At 46.0% G+C, this 19,819-nt stretch overlaps 1 protein-coding gene across 7 annotated transcripts in view; it reads left to right on the forward strand.

Annotated features, from left to right (window-relative positions):
- Nucleotides 1–19,819, forward strand: part of GBF1 (golgi brefeldin A resistant guanine nucleotide exchange factor 1) — a 152,088-nt gene that overhangs the window by 119,952 nt on the left and 12,317 nt on the right. For all 7 annotated transcript variants that reach the window (XM_059729674.1, XM_059729675.1, XM_019489360.2 and 4 more), the window contains 11 exons: nt 365–505; nt 2,659–2,747; nt 5,627–5,829; nt 6,403–6,526; nt 6,820–6,945; nt 8,036–8,118; nt 12,504–12,740; nt 14,418–14,511; nt 17,757–17,933; nt 18,446–18,510; nt 18,634–18,757. In XM_059729674.1, the coding sequence (XP_059585657.1) occupies nt 365–505; nt 2,659–2,747; nt 5,627–5,829; nt 6,403–6,526; nt 6,820–6,945; nt 8,036–8,118; nt 12,504–12,740; nt 14,418–14,511; nt 17,757–17,933; nt 18,446–18,510; nt 18,634–18,757 (1,463 nt within the window). The remainder of the gene's footprint in view (nt 1–364; nt 506–2,658; nt 2,748–5,626; nt 5,830–6,402; nt 6,527–6,819; nt 6,946–8,035; nt 8,119–12,503; nt 12,741–14,417; nt 14,512–17,756; nt 17,934–18,445; nt 18,511–18,633; nt 18,758–19,819) is intronic.

Below are 19,819 nucleotides of genomic sequence, written 5' to 3' on the forward strand. Positions count from 1 at the left end.
CTGCAGTGTCAGTCTGTTTCTCTGGGTACTGTGCCAGTAGTAGTAGCAGTAATCACAGTGAGGTACTGTACTTAGTTTTACACTAGATCCCCCCCCGTGTGTATATTTCCCCCATACCATTCAGTAGCTGCAACAATAAAGGCAAAAGCCAAATTTTTGGTGTTTAAAACCTGTCCCTCCTGTGAGTTTCAGTGTTCTTTGAAGACAAGCAGTTATGGTAGAGAGAGGGCAACTGGATTCTTGTTAAAAAAAGGCCTCAGAAAAAAGAACAGCTAATGTTTGAGAAAAGCTTCAGAATAATTCATTGTCATCTTTCGGTAACTTAGCTTGCTTGCTTTATTTATTTTTCCCCCTCTCTCTGCAGACAATGACAGATTGCCAAATGAAGGGAAACCCCCCAGCACAGCCAATGAACCATCTGGGGCCTGTCCACCTACCACTGGGTGCCTTATGGCTGACCAAATGAAGCAGGGTTGTTTGGATTTGGAGGGAGGAAGTGATGCAGGTAAACACAGCAGAACCTCATCTCTTGCAGAACGTGTGTGTGCGGGGGGGGTGGTTCAGACTTAATTTGGTATTACCACCTTAGTGATGCTCCATTATTTTAGATGTACTATATATGACAAAGCATGGCTACTATAAATGTGTTTGTATCTGGGAAGGGGGCTGGACTTGATGGAATAACAAAAATGCATGAGATTTGTCTGTAAAGTAGCATTTTCAGTAGATGGTCCAAGGTTGCCTGGGACTGTCATGGGGATCTTCACACTCAGATTTTAATAGGCAAAATGGAGCCAGAAATTTTTAAATCTTTGCAAATGTGAAATTAGCAGGGCTGATGAAAGCTTTTGTTTGTCTAAGTGCTCTTGAGGCTACAGAACATTGAGAAGCAGGAAAGCAGTGGGAGTGTTCAACTGGTCGGTAGACCTTTGCAAAGCGGCTAGTATTCGCTTTGGATTGATCCAATTCGGGGACAGCAATTAGATTTGGTGCTTTGAATCACTGTCCCAGTTCGATTCAGCTGAATCTGATTTGGAGATTCGACAGCATCTGAATCTCCGAATCAGCTAGGCCAGGCCCATCCTCCGCCTGCTCTCCCACCCCGGCAATGGCTGCCCTGCCCACCCCAGCTCCTGGCACTTGCTTAAAAAAAAAAAAAAAGCCGCCACTCACCATGTGCTGCCAGGCGGGGGGTGATCCTTGCTGCCTGCCACTGGCCCATGCTGTGTGGGGGGCTCTGCATGAGCCCCCCCAACCCCTCCCCCAATCTCCCAGCCCCCCCCCCCATGGGTGTCCCGCCTGGCCCAGCTCCGGCCCGTTAAGAAAAAAAACCCTGAAAAGCCCCCCAGACTCACTGCTCCTGCCAGCAGGGGGCAATCCCTGCTGCCCTTCACTTCCCCGCACCATGTGGGGGGCGGCTCTGCACGAGCCCCCAAAGCCCTGAGGCCACCTCATGAGGAGTGTGAGGCAGTGGGGATCCCCACCCCCCGGGCAGCAGCTGGTGAGCACTGGGGCTTTTTTTAAAGTACCGAGCTGGGGTGGATGGGGGGCAGCCATGGTGGGGCTAGGGAAGTGGAGGGCGGTCAGGGGGGCTGGCAGGGGTCCCCCCCCATGGTCCCCTCCCCCAGCTCCCCCTTCCCTACCCCTAGTACTTACCAGTAGGGCTGTGCAAAATGACACCGTTCCGTTTTGCCTTGAGTTTTGATGTTTTGATGGAACAGTGTTTCGTATCGAATTTCATTTCAAGTTGAAACAGCTGTTCCATACCGTTCTGTTGGAACATAAAGGCTGTTTCGACACTGTTTCGATGTTTCGCTTGGGATGGGGAATCAGCCCAGCTGGGCTGACTTTCCATCCCCAGTGCTGGATAGCACCGGGGGCAGGAGACAGCCCAGCTAGGCTGCTGTCCCATCCCCCGCACTAGATCATGCTGGGGCAGAAGGCAGCCCAGCTGGGCTGCTTCTCTATCCCCACTAGATTGTGCTGGGGGTGGGATGCAGCCCACCTGGGCTGCCTCCCGCCCCCTGCGTGATCTATCATGGGGGATGGGGCAGCAGCCTAGCTGGGCTGCCTCGCCACCCCCTACCAGATCTTGTGCTAGGGATGGAAAGTTAGCTTAGCTGGACTGACTTCCCATCTCCAGCCTATGGTCGCAATATTTCGACCAGCTTCATTTTATTTTGAGGCTATTTTGATGGCCTTCGTTTCGTTCCAATTTTGATGTTTTGACCTCGAAATTGGTTGAAACAGTGTTGAAATGAAATGGCTGGCGAAATTTCTCACAGTCCTACTTACCAGCTCAGAGTCAGCTGCAGCTCCCTGCTGCAGCCACCAGGGACTGCCCGAATCATCAGAGCTCTCCAAATTTTTTCTGAAGATTGGGAGAGTTTTGAAGCAATTCAGACTTTTAAATTGATCCCCTCATTCGATTTGGATTCGGAGATTCGGCCACCGAATTGGGCTGAACCTCCTCCTAATCGAATCGCCACCCGAAGCTTGGCACAGCCCTACTGGTCAGGTAGTGAAATGAGGAGACATGATCATTCCACTTAGAGGGGGCTTTGATGGCAGGGGATAGCATGTCACTGAGAATGTTTGTACCGTATAGTGTTGTGCAGAACAGGGTGGCTATAATGATGCTGTCACTTTCCTTCATAGCTGAGAAGAATGTCTTGAGGAAGCCTACACGCTTTTCCTGTCTCCTGCCAAGCCCTCAAGAACTGATGGAAATTAAGAACAAAAAGAAGGTATGTGGTGTTCACATACTGTAAATGGGTGCTTGGACATCTTTCTTCCTCCTCCCTAACTTACTTACATTTGGGCTTGCCACGATTCTTTCCAGCGTTTGAATGTTCAGTTCAGAACTTTGTGCGTATGAGCTGAGGAGTTGTTTGTTGAAGACCAAGCTGTATCTGATAAAGGGAGGCAGTGATTTAAGGGAGATTTACTTGACCTTCTGTTTGGCTGAGTTCTGAATTACTGGAGATGCTGGGGAAATTTCATGCCACAACTCTTACTTTGGGGCTCATAGTGTTGTTGTCCTTGACTCTGAGGTTCATGGCATTCCTGGCTGGAAGAGGCCATTGGGGGAATCACTGGACTCAGTGGGTCAGCACATCCCGTGAAGGCGAAGGTTGTCTATTACTTTTACCAAAGCTGTTGGTGAAGCTAATTCAAGAAGCCACCATTTGAACATGACAGTCTGGCCAATTATGTGTTTAACTTCTCCTTTTGCTTTATGGTTTGAAAACATAGTGTTCAGGCCACAGTTACAGTGACTAAATACCTCTGTTTTCTTGACTGTTGTTAATCTGAATTCTAATCTGTTAGTTTTGTGCAGAGACTACATCAGTTTCATTATTTAGTGCTGGAGGAAGACTGAATGTCCATGTAGGTGTTAGATCTGTCAAGTTGTCCAATACCAAATACAAGATGGTATTGATAGGCTTGTTGACTGGAAACTAGAAACCAGGTAAAGCTGCTGTCTGAGAGATCCTAACAGGTAGTGTGGGGCAAGTGGTCCTCTTTCAGAAATGTTGTCAAGTGGAGCTGTGAGGGTTCCATCATCTCCCTCTTGCTTAGTATGTATGCAAGTCAGTGAAGAGGCCCAATGAGAAAGCATGTCCTGAGAAGTTTCAACCTGAGGGTAATTGTCCCTGTCAGGTGAAAGAGGGGCAATGATAATAGTTCAGGAAAATCAGCCAGATTAGCTGAAAATATATTTCTTGAAGCATGTATTTGTAACTTGTGTTGGGAGGTTTGCTTTCAGTGGTAGCCAAATATGGTTTTTTCCAGTTTCCATTTAGAAGACTAATGTTTTTTCTCTGCAGCTGTCATTCCTACAGTTCATACCACTGTTGTTATAATACTGTGCTTTTCTGGGGATATTTCAAATTTGCTCAGAACCAAATTGAGTTCAAAACTATTGAAGAACATAGGTTTGCAGAATATCTTGTAAGTAGCTTGTTAAAACTGCTCTTTGTGGCCTACAGATTTGAGTGGAATTTATGGGATTGCTTTTCACCTAGGAAGCATTAAATGGCATGGACCATGCAATAGCTCAGATCCCCATTTCTTCCCCATATAACTGTGCTGCTCCACTATTGGAAAGGGAATTGTTGGCAGCATGTTCTCTGTAAGGACCCTGCAGCTTTAGAATTTGCTCATCTCTAAGAATAATCAAATGTATTGACCTTCCCATCTTGCTGTACAGCTGTTCTTTATGGAGGCTAGTGGTGTGGAAATGTTGGTTTTACTGATTAGTATTTTAGGAAGGGTGGCTCATGTCCCTTTTGCTAGGAGATGTAATTGGCTGTGCATCAAAGAGTCAGCCTTTTGCCTTTTTTATTTATTTAATTTTTTTAACTGTCAAGGGTTCCTGGGGTTATAGTAGGCTTCTCTCCCGCTTTCCCCCTTTTTATTTTTTGTTCTGTTTATCCAAATACTTTATAAATATTTTTTTGCATTAGTCCATGTAGGGATGTGCTTGCCCTTCACTGCTTCTGAAGTGCGCAGACACATCACTAGATTTTTATCCTCCCTGCACCCCACATTGCAGGATCAGCCTGTTCCATTGCACACTGAGAAAGTATACACTGGCACAGTTATGAGTGGAGAGGAAAGAGGAGGTGTGCTCTGAGCTAGTATCATGGGAGCTAGTATCATGATGGTCACAAATTTAGTTCACAGGTCATCACTGGCAGTTTCATGGTGATGGGAACTAACAGGCAACTGACATTTATTCTGGTGCTTTAGTAAAGTTCATGTAGCTGTTTGTGCTTTTGGTTTTTTTAACACAAATGAAACCTTCAGTTAACCCTTCCTTCACCAAGTGCATTTATTGAACAGTAGACATTGCATAATTTAATACCTTAAAACAAGAATCATATAAGTATAAACAGCTGAATTATCTCTTTAAAGTAATAGGCTTTTTATTTTTTACCAATCTCAACCCAATTTACCCATCTTGCCCTGCTGGAGCATTTCATGGTCATGTTGCTGTGGCCCACCTGCTGAATGTTTTCTGGTTCTTTTTTCCAGTAAGCTCTCAAAGTGCCTTTGGCTTGTGCCTGCTTTGTAAGTGCTGAGGCTGCTTGTTGCTTCTGCTTCTGTTGGTAGCAAAGAGTAAGATACCTAATAGTCCAAGAATGGGATGAAAGTGGTTCCATCTCCTAGCTACTATTGTAGCTAAGGAGATCTGATTTCCTGCTCGACATTTGGAGTTCATCTTCCTCTGCTCTCACTGAATAACATAACCAGGGCAGAGCTGGGTTCCCCGTGGAATCTGAGTTGAAATGCTGTGTGAGACATAAAGTTATTATAAAACTATTTGTGCTTATACTTGCTCTGTTTTTAGTGTCCTCTTTTGGCTAGTGTGTCTACGACCAGGGGGCTGCAGGTCTAGCTCTGGATGCGAGTTCTTGCGAGATCCCACAAGGAAAACAGCTTTGTTCTGTCCTGTATTTAGTCTCATTTTGCTCAGTGTGTTTTGAAAGATTTTTTTACTGTGGCTCTTGAATTCCAAAAGCAAACCTAAGTAAAAGTGGAAGTGCATTTCCATAGAGAGAGGTTCTCAGTGTATAGGGTTTGTTAGCCAAATTGGTAGCCATTAGCGTGTCTCTTTCAGCTCCTGATAACTGGCACAGAACAGTTCAACCAGAAGCCAAAGAAAGGAATACAGTTCCTGCAGGAGAAAAACCTTCTGGCTACCCCCATGGACAACAATGAGGTGGCCAAGTGGCTGCGGGAAAATCCTCGGCTGGACAAGAAAATGATTGGGGAGTTTGTGAGTGACCGCAAGAACATAGACTTACTGGAGAGCTTTGTGGGGTGAGGTTTGTTTGTTTTACACCTGCCTTCAGTTCCTTGTATAGGGCACAAAGATGAACTAGGTCAGGAGATTTGTTATATCTAAGGGAAATGGAAGAATAGTCCATTGAATATGACCTGCTTGGATTTCACAGTGTTATGAATGACAGAGTCAGTAGCATATAGGTCCCACTTACTGTAGAGATGTGTGCCTAAAACTGTGTGACAGTCGTAATCATACCATAGGGGCCCTCTAAGAGGAGAACTGTCCTTCAGGGTAGTAGTGCTGCCACAAAGGCATTCATACTGGTGAACTGGGGATCATCCCCAATCTGTGCTTTCTCTTTAAACATATTGGCAAAGGCTCCGGAGATCAGGTGCGTCACCAGCTAGTATGATCACCTCCTTCCTTGTCACCATACCGCCCAGTAAATGGGGGGCCTTTGTTTAACTGCTCTGTGCTTGTAAGCATGGCTCATTCCCGTACATTCAGCCAGTCAGTAAGTCTGTGAAGTACACCAGTGTCTTGTTTGTTTTCTCTTGCCTCCTCCTTCATGCCTTTCGGTTTCTCATTGCTTTTCACTCTTGCTGCAGGACTTTCAGTTTCCAAGGTTTAAGACTGGATGAAGCATTACGACTTTACCTAGAAGCCTTCCGGTTACCAGGAGAGGCACCTGTGATCCAGAGACTATTAGAAGCCTTCACAGAACATTGGCGGGTGTGTATGGGAAAACAGGCTCTGTGTTTCATCCTTTACAGTTGTCTGCCATCTCTGGCATGCCACATCACAGAGTGTGTTAGAGCTTGTGGTGTTCTTCAGACAGCAGCTGTGCATCAGCTTCTCCTCTGTGTTGGGCAGGAGTTGGGATTTCTGCAGTATAACCTGGGGCTTGGTGTTCTCTTTTCAGTTTGCCCATGGATTGGTCTAATGCTAGCATGACAGTCGATCTTGTCAGGTCATGAATGTCCATATTCCCAGTGGATCTGAATTGTATTTCCTTTGACTTTCAGAAATCAAATGGTTCCCCATTTGCTAATAGTGATGCCTGCTTTGCACTGGCCTATGCAGTTATTATGCTGAACACTGACCAGCACAACCATAATGTCCGCAAGCAGAATGTCCCAATGACCCTGGAGGTGAGAGTCGATTCCCAGAAGCTGTTACATTGCCTTTCTTTTCTCCATTTTTAGTAGCAACAAGAACTGTTTTTATCTTTCCAGCTTGCTCTTTCTGCTTTTCTGTCCTTCCTCCATTTTGTCTTTCTCTTTCTTCTTCACTGTCTAGTATACCTTAGCAGTGTTTGAGATTGAATACATGCAAGAGAGAGGAAGTGTGAAGAAATGAAAGCTAAGTAGTAACATGTAGGGTTGGGCACAAAGGTTTGAGTTACTGTTGCTCTTGTACAACTTCTTTACTTCCTATATTGTCATCATAAGACCTAATAAAAGAAGCAAAATAGAATGAATTGATTTAATAAATGATGCCAATCCTATAAAGAGGTGGTAAGTTGGGGAGCTCAAATCATGCCTCTGACTGCTTGCAAATATTAAAAAAAACATGCTTTACTGGGAGAAGCAGTGTGTTACTTTGGGCTTCACAGCATCTGTATAGATTGGGTGCTTCAGCAGGGCTTTTTGGCACTTTTATCTAAAGCTGAGACAATTAGCTATTAGATAAAAGTGCCAAACAAGCCCCACTTAAAAGCCTAATCTATACAGATGTCAGATGAGCTGGGTCCAACTAAGGTGCTGCCTCTTCTGGGTATGTGCTGGGCTCAGCACAAGAGTATGCTAAGTTTAAAGCAAAATGCCATTTGTTTTTTTTAATGTCTGCAAGCAGCCTCTGTGTCCTGACATTGAATTAAGACATTTGTCACCCTGATGTCCAGTCTGGTTGCAATAAATCACTTATAACATCAGCGTGATAGCCCCTTGTAATGTCACCTGTGACCCCTTTCACTGGCAGGTGAGCTGAAGGTTGCTGGACACAGCTATGCTACCAATAAGATTATTTAGTGCACCTTGTTATGCTACGTTGATCAGCACAGAGAAAACACTATGGTGGTCAGAGTTTCTTGCATGTCCCAAGAAAGGCAAGCAGAATATTGATCCAGATCCAATGAGTCTGCAAACTTGTGGGTTCCTAAGTTGGCAACTCCCACACAAGGTAGGTAGGTCTTTTAACATATTAAGGGAACCACTTTGGTGCTAACTGCCATGTTTCTAGGAATTCCGGAAGAACCTGAAGGGGGTGAATGGAGGAAAAGACTTTGAGCAGGACATTCTGGAAGACATGTATCATGCCATCAAGTAAGTATTCAGCCCTTTCTCACCTCCTTGTACTCAGACCAAAGCAGAGTTGTTTGTTCTCTGAGACCTTTGGAGGACAGTGCAAGACCCATTCACTGATCTGATGCCAGTTTGCCTCAGACTACCTTCCAGCTCTGCCTGGGACTATGGTAACGAGCTCTTAAGAATGATTGCTGCAAATTTATATCTTTTGATCCTGGCCATGGTATTTTAATTCACAAAACTTAAGATAAAGTAAACAAAAAAAATACATGGCTTCTATCAACATGCAAAGGAATGGCAGAGTGAGTGCAGCATGTGTGAAATGTTGTAGCTGAGAAACCTCTTTCCTCTGGGTCAGGTTGGGACTACATTAGAACATATAAGTAATGCCAGAGACTCCATTGGCATTCCAAGATAGCATGGCCAATCCGGGACATGAATTCTGCTTTTGGACCCTTTCCTTTATTTTGTCAAATGAAGTAATCAGGTCTGCTATCCTTAGGGCTCTTGGCCCATAAACCACTGCTTGGGGGGATTCCTGACTGTTGGGGCTCTTTTGTTCACATAACTGGCTGTGGGTGGAGAGTTTTAATAATAGCTTAGAAGTCTATCATATTCAGTAAATCCAGGCCCAGGCATTTTGAAGCAGAGGGGGATTACAGCCTGAGGAGGCAGCTCTGATCCTTAGCTGGCTTCAATCCATAGTTGCAGGCAACATGTCTGCAAGCAGAGCTGAGTTCCCTTTCAAGCCTCCTCTAGAAAGAGTCAGGTTGTCACCTAGGCTAAGCACCTAGTTCCTCCAGAGAGCTCAGTAGTTTCCATCAGTAATTCTTCCCTAATGGCATTCTCAGTGCTTCAGATGGGGTTCTGACAATCTACTCAGCATTTTTGTTCTATAGTGCCTCTATCCAAACTCCAACACCCCCCCCCCCCCCCAATGGATCATCTGATGTGGTCAGTCCATAGCCTAGTCTTGTGTCTGTGCCAAGATACCTGGCCTCTTATTTACAAAGATGCTATCAGCACCACAGTTAAGGCTATGGGCAAATGTACCTTATAACCATGGATCCTAGATTTCTCTGATTAAAAAGATCCAAAATTCTCTGATTTAAACTCCCCAAATCTGTGTTTTTCCACAATTAAGATGAAACACCACTATATGTATACATGTGTGTGTGTGTATATCAGTTGAACACAATGTTTTATGATATATTTACAATTTTAAAGCTATTTGGAAGCCTATCAGTGCCTCAATCATTATAATAAAATAAATTCTAAATACCTATATATTTTGGGTTTTGATTTTGGTTTTTTTAATCATGGAAAATCAGAGCTCCCCATGGCCCCTTTGCTCACCAGGACATGGGTTCAGCTGTGGCTGTGCCCCTTGCTGCTTTGTGGTGCTGAGCAGCCCTGATATGCTGGTGCTCTGCCTCTGCCATTGCCCCTCACTCCCAACCTGCAGCCCCTCCCTCCCTCCCTGCCAGTGCCTCTGTACCCTAACCCCCAGGCCCTAGCCCCACAGTGTGTGGGGAAGTGGGGAAGGTATGTGAGGGAGGGGGATGTAGGGCAGGGTTTGTGTGTGTGGGATGGGTATATGGGCATAGGCAACACTATAGGTGATGCACTGGTGGGGAATGAGTGGGCATGTGCCTTCCCCACAATTTCTGCACCCACCAGAGGGCACAGGGCTGCAGCCTGGCTAGACTGGAACCGGCAGCAGCCCCCTCTGTGGCCTTCCTGGTGGGACCAGCCACAGGAGAGTGGAGTGGAATGGGGAAGCTTGGTGCCATGTCCACTGCCCGCCACCACATGGCGGGGGCACAACTTCGCGCTATGGTGACGGTGCCTCATCTTGGCTGCCATGATGACCCTGTGCTCCCAGTGGCAGCACTGAACCTCCCCACCCTGCTTCACCCTCCCACTGGGTCTCACTCACTGGGCCATGGAGGCAGCTCCTGCCTGGTGCCAGTCTGGCCAGGCTGCAGCCCCATGCCCTGCTGTGGGTACAGAAATCTTTGGGTGGACATGCCCCTCCAATGCATCACCTGTGGATCCAACCCCTCCCCAGCTTCCCTGCTCTTCACCCCAGGAACAAGCTGCCCGTGGCTCTGTCCCTAGCCAGGGCCCTACAGCTGCACGTTCCTTCCTGGTCTGGCCCCGGCATCACTTTGGCTGCACAGTGCCCTCAGCCCCAACTGCCAACACTGCCCCACTCCTTCCCTTATCATGCCGCTGCTGCTACCTCAGTCTTTCCATAAGTTGTGACCCCCTACATGTTACCTATGTTTCCGGCTGCTTCCCTACATGTTGCCTATGCCCCCACCAGAGACACCTGCAGGGAGCTGCCGGAGCTGCTCTTCACCACACTGCCTGGCTGTATTGCTGGCCACTTAAATGTGTGTGTGCATGGATGGACATGACAGCCCTGTGTAATAGCATTCACACTCCCAAACTGCAGCTCCACACCCCCACCAAAGCAGTTTGGGAGTGTGAATACTGTTACAATGGGATTGTTAAATCTGCATGGTCCTATAGTGATACAGATGAGCTAAATCCCGGTATTTTTAAAACAGCTGCATTCAGGATTAAAGTTGTAAAGGATTGGTACTCTCTTAAGGCTACTACATGCAGCTATGACAATTGCAATGTAAACAGTTTATACCAGTATCATTTGATATTGAGGCAGTTGTTATATATGCTTGTACTCTGAGGCACGGGTGTCAAACTTGTTTGGCCCTGTGGGACCAGTCTGCAGATTGGATCAGGCCCACTGACCCCCTCCTCTTCCCCTTCCCGCTCAGCATACCTCATCTGGTGGGCACTCCAGCAATGCTGGCACTCCCAGCAGCTCTGAGACTGCATTGCATGTGGTGCCTGCAAACACTACATGCACCTTGGGTCCAAGACCACCTGGAGCGGGTGCAGTATGCAGCACATGTTCCAGAGCAAGCACCAGGTGCTGCACAGGCCGGCTGGGGCAGGTACTGCATGCAGGGTGGCTGCCACTCTGATCAGAATGTGCCACATGTGGTACCTGTTCCAGCCTTTCTGGGATCCATGTTGCATGCATCACGAGTCTCAGATTGCCAGATCAGGTATGCTGGGAAAGAACAAGGGGGAAGGAGAGGGGGGTCCTTGGGTCCAATCCAGCCCATGGACTGGCTCTGCACCATGGGTGTGTACCATGCCCCATGTGGGTCTGATCAGACCAAGGGGCAGCACTGAGGGCTGGATAGCAGGGCTCTGTGGACTGTATATTTGACACCCCTGCTATAAATTTTGTGGCATTTCTTGCCTTTAAAACAGGTATTCAAACTGTCACATACAGTGAATGTCACATGGCCTCTTGAAAATCACAGTGCTTATTCTAGGTACACAAGCTAAATTACTGAGAATTTTGAAGTAAAATTCAATAGTTCATTTGTCTTAAAGCACTCATTTTTTTTTATTAGTTTTAAGAAGTGTATCATTTGGTGTCAAACCTTTGTCCCCTGAATAATCTCAGTCAACCCTAATCTTTTCAAGCTTTCCATGCATTTGAAACCAAGGGAAATAATGGTTTATATGTAGGCCATTTTAATAGTTTTTAAATGGTCCCTTTTTGTTGCTGATCTTTAGCTGCTGAAGAAGAAATTTTTACATATGAAAAATATTCTTCAGAGGACTCCACTCAAAATGGCTTCCCTCCTCAAATCCCAAAAGGACTATGGCCATAGTTTGTCTTCAGTTAGGTGGTCCTTTTGAGAATGGGGACTATCTCCCATTGTTCTCCATTTAATTTTTAATTTGGGATTGTAGATTTATATCAATACACATGTTGTGATTGTATGATTACTCCATGATCTCATTACAGGGCTGAAGAAGAGTTTTGAAAGTCTTAACCTGTTCAGATATCTTAAATTAAATGCAAAAATTCAAAATTGAGGTTAAAAAGGCTTGGTCTTTGTGTACTTACATTATCTCTAATATTTTTTACCCTAGATTACTTGCATCTCATCTCAGTTGTGCTAGGATATTAATTTAGTATTGTAGTTGGGAATGCTTGAACTATCTGAGTGAAAGATGAACAGGGTTTTATAGGGAAAAGGAGGCTGCTTGGTGTTGTTCCTTATCGTACACAGGCCAAAACTCCAGTCTGGTGACAGCAGTATGCCCTACATTCCCCTTGTGTATGGTTGCATATGGTTTCTTTCCTACCTGACCTATGCTGTTATATAGCACCACTGAGCACTGTTAACAGATGCTGTGTTCTGCCTCCAAGGTGAGGGGCATTCATTTCAGTAGCTAACCAAGTGTCCCCACTGTGTGTGCTTAGGGACCCTTATAATGAAAGGCCTTATATAAATGTTAGGTTTGGCGTAGAATGAAAAATCTAACCTTTCCATCTCTATCCCTGTTAGAAATGATGAGATAGTGATGCCAGATGAGCAGACAGGCCTGGTGAAGGAAAACTACGTATGGAATGTGTTATTGCATCGTGGTGCCACTGAGGAAGGCATCTTCCTACACGTGCTTACTGGCAGCTATGATCACGATCTCTTCACCATGACCTGGGGCCCCACCATTGCAGCCCTTTCTTATGTTTTTGACAAGAGCTTAGAGGAAACAATCATCCAGAAGGCTATCTGTGGCTTCAGGTAACGCTCTTCTGCTCCCACAGAGGGCTGCTTGGGTTTCAGTCCATGTGTAAACCATCTTTGTTTTGGCTATTCTCTTGTCTTGGAGGAAACATGGCTGTTGCCTTTCCTGGAAAATTAGAGGAGTTTTACTCTCAACCTGCTCTTCCATATTGCTGGCTGATGTTTTTTCTTTGGGCTTACCTTAATTTAGTCCTCTGTTGGTACCACTGAATGAATTTGTGGCTCGTCTGCAATGTTACAATAAGTTCAAGTGCTTAAGCATAGTTTAAATTTAGGTCTGATTTATACCGCTTTTCATTTTTTTTTTTCTGGGACAGATATTGTCAAGAGTGGGGGTAGAGCGGGGAGAGAAATCATACTTCTGACTGTTCTGGCAAAAAAAAAAAGTGTAGACAGTTTTGCTAACAGGAAAGTCCTTTGGCTGGGGTAGCAATGTTTTGTTTAGGGACTTAGAAGCTATACCAGCAGAAGAGCTTTTTTTGCTAGTTGAAAGCTGTCTCCCCTAAATTTATTGCTGCATCAACAAATTTTTCTGGTGCAGAGGAAATCTTAGTTGGGGCTGAAGAGAGTCCTAGAGTGCTTTTAAGCCATCCAGTCTCAAAATACCATGCCTTGGCAGAAGGTCTTCCCTAGACCAGGCCCAGCTCTGGTGAGTTACAGTTGAGTTCAGGCCATATTTAAACATATTTTAAAGCTCTTTTATTATACCATTATAGCCAAAGTCTTTTTCAAACTGTGCCTTCAACATTATGAATGAACTTTAGCAGCTGTACCTCATGCCAAGCTTTGAACGGGCAACCTTGACACAAGTGCAGGAGTCTTGTCTGCCTGGATTTTTACCTAGGTTTTATTTCTAGCTCAGCCCAGGAAATAATGGTGTTTCAGCATTCTGTGAAACTGTAGGCTAGAGAGTTGATTTCCTGAGGGACAGAAGTAGGTTTCTGAATATTGGCTTATACTGTAAAATGGTGGGAGGGTGAATGTGGGGAGGAGTTCCTACAGTCTCAGCCAAGAGAGAACCATATATGTGGTCCTCTACAGGGAGCTTTCTATACTAGGGTTTGACAACGATTTTGGCTAGAGCCAAAAACACCCCAACCTTGACTCACGCCTTGACTTGGTGTGCCAGGGGCAGATGGCAATGGAGCTGCAAGGGACCTGATCCTTGTTGCTGGCAACAGGTGGACATGCCTCTGGGCAGATGGCGTGGGAGAGGCCTGGGTTGTGCTGCCCCAGTCCCTTCCCTCCCACACACCCCTAGGTTTGCATGTAGGTGCTATCATCCACAGAATCCAGGCTGCTCGCAGCAGGTGGCAGGCAGGCTGCAAAAAGCTGCACCAGAGTCCAGAGCCCTGGCTTCATGATCAGTGGCAGCTATACATGTGCCTGGGAGTGCCTGGTGAGGAAAGGGTCTGGGCAGCGCAACCCCAGCCCCTCCCGCACTGTGCCTGGAGGCACGCATGGACCTACCGCCAGCAACAAGCTGGGCAGGAGCTCCACAGACCTTGGTGCATCACCTTGCAGCCTCCCAGCCAGCTGTCACAGCCGGCCCAGGCTCTGGCATGCCAAGCAAAATGGCCTCACATGCCATGTTCTAGCATGCATGCCGGGGGTTGACAATCCCTGTTTTATACTCTTGGTTACGTTTTCTGGGTTTTTTTGTTTTTCTTTCAGGAAATGTGCAATGATTTCTGCTCACTATGGCCTGAGTGATGTGTTCGACAATCTCATAATTTCTCTCTGCAAGTTTACAGCTCTCAGCAGTGAGGTGAGTTTTTATAGGGAGGTTCAGGAAGTAGACTTCTGGTGTGTTTTGTTTGTCTCTGTGTCTCTGGTATAACAAGATTAACTTTTAAGCGATGATAATACCTATGGATACATATTATATTTCCTGTCACACCGGCCAAGTCCAGGGCTCTCTGGGGTGAATTCTTAAGGGGAAATGAATGGAGAAATGTGATTTCCACGTTAAAAAATAGGTTACCACATTACATTATATCCCATTACCCCACTGAGTACTTCTAAGCATAAATCATGTGGTATTTCATGAGGGATAGGAAGGGGCCACCTATGATAGTCTTTTTTTTCCCTTTTATATGGGCTAGATCAACAAAGTGATGCTTCTGAGTTCCAAACTAGAGTAGACCCTGCAACTGTGAAACTGACAAAATAAAATAAAATACAGGCTTAGTCTAGTGCCAAGAATGCCCAGTAATTTCCAAAATGCCTTAGGACTGTGGCAGAGGCTCTGCATCCACCCAATATAAGGGAATGGGTGAGTATGCTTTGAACTGTCCCTTGATGACAGTCTGACAAGATCAGGAGAATCAGCCCAACATTTGCAAGTGCTAAAGCCACTGATTGGGAGGTGTATAAAGGAAACCATTCACATTCAAAGCATAACATGAATCAAAATCGCTGCTTGCCCAGTGCAGCCTCACCCTGTAGTTTTTCCAAGGAATCCTGTGTTTGAGAGGCAGGCTGTCCAGGATGCTAAGAAGGAAGTCATAGCTTATTTCTTCTCAAGTACCAGGAACAAAAATATTAAAAAAAGGCTCATGAAGACCGCTTTGAGAACCCATGTATTTCCTGCGCCAGAAAGAAGAGTGCTCAGATAAAAAGAGGGAGAAAGTTATTTAAGAATTTAGGAAACTGAGCAAATCTCAGTGATCTCTGAAATCCTGTTGTGTGGTGACTGGCATTAATGCAAATAAATGAATTTTGGCTTCATGGATTGTCAGTGGTCTTCCAGCTGAGAAAAGGAACTGATTTTTGGATTGGATACCTTATGCATGAGCAACTGAAAACAGAGTTGTGGCTGAAGATTGGCTAGGCTGCTTGAAATTGGGACAAAGGCCTTAAACAATTACAAAATTAAAAAAAACCCAAACCTTTGAGAAATATTAGAACTGGAATTCAAAATCCCTAGAAAGTCTACACAAGTGCTATTAGCAGGGTCAATCAGAATACTACATCCTGGAAGGATTGCAGTAAGAAGTGGTGTGACAACTGAGATTACAGCCTCCTGGCAAAATAAATCTTTGTGGAGAGTAAGTGTTGGATTAAGTGTTTGAGGCACTTCTGTCATGGCAGAGGTAGCAATGATGCCTTACCAATTTGGTTATTAGAGAGGCAGAAAAGTTCTGACTGGTTGCTTTGAGACTCCATCCTCTTTCACAAATACAGAACACGTGCTATCCTCCAAGCACACCAGACCTTGCAAGTATCACTGGGTAAGGCAGACAGTGGAATGTCTACCCTGAAAGAAATGCTGCTGCTGTGTAGATCTTCATTGCAGGCTTTAGAGCTCTGGGCTTACTAGACCTGAGCTCTTAGGGTCACCAGCTATTACTAGCTGCATCCCTTCTAGTTGTAAAACTGGCATGTGGAACAGCCCCAGCTCTATTCTAGCTAAGCAAGTGCATCTTTGGGTTGTGTAAAATCAAGTACTATGATTCTTATCTTTGGCTAAATTCCAACTGTACCAATTACATTCTGCTGTTCTAAATTCCCATAAAGCTTGGAGACAATAAGACAACTGAACAAATATTTGAGAACAGTATAGTTGAGTGGGGAGAAGTTGTCTTCTCAACCCTTGAAGACAAAAGAAAGAGCAACAGTTAGAAAGTAAGGATGGGAACGTTTTTGTTTTAATGTATCTGTTAGCCATTTCCCTGGACAGATAAGGGAAGTAATAAGGTACATAGTGATTGCAGTGCTTTGGAAAACATATGGTCAAGTTGGAGAGCATCAGGGACTGAAGAGATGGAAAGGGATTCTGGAAACAGTTAATTAGTTACGCTGCCCTGCATTTCAGTGGCTCCAGTAGTATGACCTACGTGGACTATCTTGATAATTAGATGTTCAGCCACTGAGTGTTTTGCTGTTCCAGGTTGCTGGGATCAGCTAGATGTGGCTTGTCAGCGCACTGAGGAAGCCAGCACTGATAACAAAGTTCTGATTATGACAAGAGCTCACTGACATGTTTGTTCCTGTGGTTCTGTCACAGCAACAGAGAGCCTGGCATAGGAAATGGAACAAAGGCAGCTGAAACATTTGTGCTATGATTTCCAGCATAGAACTGCTAATGCAACACAGCTCTGAATCGAAGATCTGTTGTAGTCACTAGCATTTGAGGGCACCTAGCCTGAAGCAAGTACTAGTGTTCTTAAGTGGACATTTGTTGAATGATGGACATAAATCAGTTTTATTGGACTTCAGGTGTGAGCTCTACTTCTGTCCTTATTTTCTCTGTATATCTCATAGTAGTGGGATTAGACACACCTCTCGTCTGTGTGAACCAAAAACAGCAAAGCTAGTTTCTTGGTGTACTGTTGCTGCTTTTGTGAGTTTCAGAGGCTCCACAAAAATCATTGGACTTTTTTTTTTTTTTAATCTCAACTGATATGGCTGCTGTAATGCTTTTCCCAGCTACTCCACTTTGCAGCGTGTGGTCAGTTAGAAAGTGTGGTAAGAGATCCCATCTGTGCTTGAAAAACACTGTCTATATTGAATGGATTGCCATTATGAAGAGGCTAGGATCTGGTGATTAGTGCCTGGGATGTATGGGTTCTCTTCCCAGCCTTGCCACTGTTGAAGTGGGACCTTTAAACATGTGACTTCTCAGTACCTCAAGTTTCCTCCCTAACAGGACCATGTAAGAATTCTTGCCTCCCGAAGTAGTGGTCACATTAAATGTTGTATTTGTGAAGAGCTTTGATTCTGTAGTTCATGTTAATTAGCACTAGCAGATCTTCAGCAAGCCTCTCCCTGTAACTGTGTGTACCTCTTGAAGAGTGTGTCTAAATATTCCGTCAGGAATCAGCAAGTATTGGAGAAGTCAGCTTCTCCCCGTCCTTCCAAAGTGAATGCTAACTGAGGAGCAGTAGCTTCTCCACAGCCTCTTACCCAGAGCTAGTGACTGTCCTCTGCTAGTTCCAAAATAGCCTCTCCTGGACTGTACTGAAAGGAAGATGTCTCTTGCTGACTAACTGCCCCGCTTCTCACTTGCAGTCTATAGAAAATCTGCCTGCTGTTTTTGGAAGTAACCCCAAGGCCCACATTGCAGCAAAGACTGTGTTTCACTTGGCTCACCGCCATGGTGATATTTTGCGGGAAGGCTGGAAAAACATCATGGAGGCCATGCTGCAACTTTTCCGAGCAGAGCTGCTGCCCAAGGCCATGGTGGAGGTAATGACAGCCAGCTTCTGGCTAATTAAAGGTGGAGGGTGGGGGACGGGACACACACACTGGGGCTAGATTTGCAAAGTACCAGTTCAAAGGGAAGGAAGGGAGCATTTTTAGCAAAGGAGTGACTATGTTTGAGTACATATACAGCCACCAGGTCCTTGCAGGGCTTAGCACACTGGCTACCTGAAGCTTATTAGGTGGGGGGGAGGTATTAATTTTTATTGTATTTGATACATTGTAACACTCAAACATCTGCTAAAATAAAATGCAAGGCATATGGGGGTGGGCATGGGGGAAGACAGTATTGGATGAGCAGCACAAAAATAAGGAAGGCCCATTTCTATTATATTAGTTATGTGTGAATGGAGGATGAGGGCAGGAGGACCATATATGAGGGTAAGTAGGTGTTCTGGGGCAGTATAATAGGGATAGGGGGAAAGTAGGACAGATGTGAAGAAGGATGAATGTGTAAGGAAGTGAACAGTGGGACATACACTCTCTTCATCTTCCAGGTTGAAGACTTTGTAGATCCCAATGGCAAAATCTCTTTACAGCGTGAGGAGACACCATCTAACCGGTGAGTGATGTGGAAGGATCACACTCTCCACTGGACTCTTTGTAGGACCCAGTAAATCCTTTTTTTTTTTTTTTAGTTTGTGTGGTTTCTTCTCTGGCTGATGCGTGCATCTTTTGTTTGTAGTGGTGAGTCCACAGTTCTGAGTTTTGTTAGCTGGCTCACCCTCAGTGGTACAGAACAATCTGGCATAAGGGGGCCATCTACAGAGAACCAGGAAGCAAAGCGAATGGCTCTGGAATGTATTAAGGTAATTCACAGGACCCAAAAATGTCTGACACAGAGAACAGTCCATTGAGTATGGGGCAGTGTGGATGGTGCGTGTATAAGGGCAGTGCTGCACAGGTAATAGGAAATGGAGTCATGCCTATAAATGCATGCATGGGAATGGGAAACCCCTTTGATGGTAACAAGAGATCCAAAGGGCTTGGTAATGGCAGACAGCAACAAACCCATTGTGTTCCGAACAATAGGGAACTGGAGTGAGGTGCGCTTTCAGAGGTTGAGTGCCATTGGACTGGGAGGGCTCTGTGCTTCCACCTCTGTGGGGCTCCCCGCGTTCCAACTGGGAGCCCCACATGGAAGCACCAAGCATGATGGTGTGCGACTGGACAGCTGATGAATAGGGAGGGGAGCTCCTGCCTGCAGGGGGGTGGTTTGTGGGTGGGTATGGCCCCCCCCCTTCATGCTCCCCTTCATAGTGCATAGCCCCCATCAGTGGCAGCAGCAGTACCAGCAGGCAGTGGGCCCTTGGGATGCTCATGGTTTGCAGCAGGCAGCGCACTCTGGCAGTGTGCAGCTCTGGCTGAATCCTGGGAACATGTCAGCACAGAGCCTGCCCGGCCTGCTGGTGTGCACCTCCGAGCTGGACTGGGCTGGCTCTGTGCCATCACGTTGGGCTCCTGGCACTGCAGGTGGGAGCCGCATACCATTGGGCTGGGTTGGGCTGGCTCCCTGCCTCCATGTGGGGGTTCTAGCACTCCAGTGGAGAGCCACACATAGAGGCACAGAGTCTGCCTGGCCTGATGGCAGGTGGACCAGGAGTCGTGGGGAGTCATGCGCCATCAGGCTGGATGGACTCCATGACTTGACGTGCGGCTTCCCACTGGAGTGCTGGAAGCTCCACATGGAGAAACATAGCTGGCCTGGCCTGGCTCGGTGGTGCCCCCACGTGCAGTGCTGCGAATTAGCCCAGTTCTGCTGGAAGGTGTGTGCTCACAGGACAGAGCCACATGCTGCCAGGGGGTCTGCCTGCTGGAGGCCATGAGTGCCCTGAGGACTCGTCACCTGCTGCCACTGCTGGCGGGGGCTG

Source organism: Alligator mississippiensis, chromosome 6 (genome assembly GCF_030867095.1).
Source record: "Alligator mississippiensis isolate rAllMis1 chromosome 6, rAllMis1, whole genome shotgun sequence".
In the NCBI taxonomy this organism is placed as follows: domain Eukaryota; kingdom Metazoa; phylum Chordata; order Crocodylia; family Alligatoridae; genus Alligator; species Alligator mississippiensis.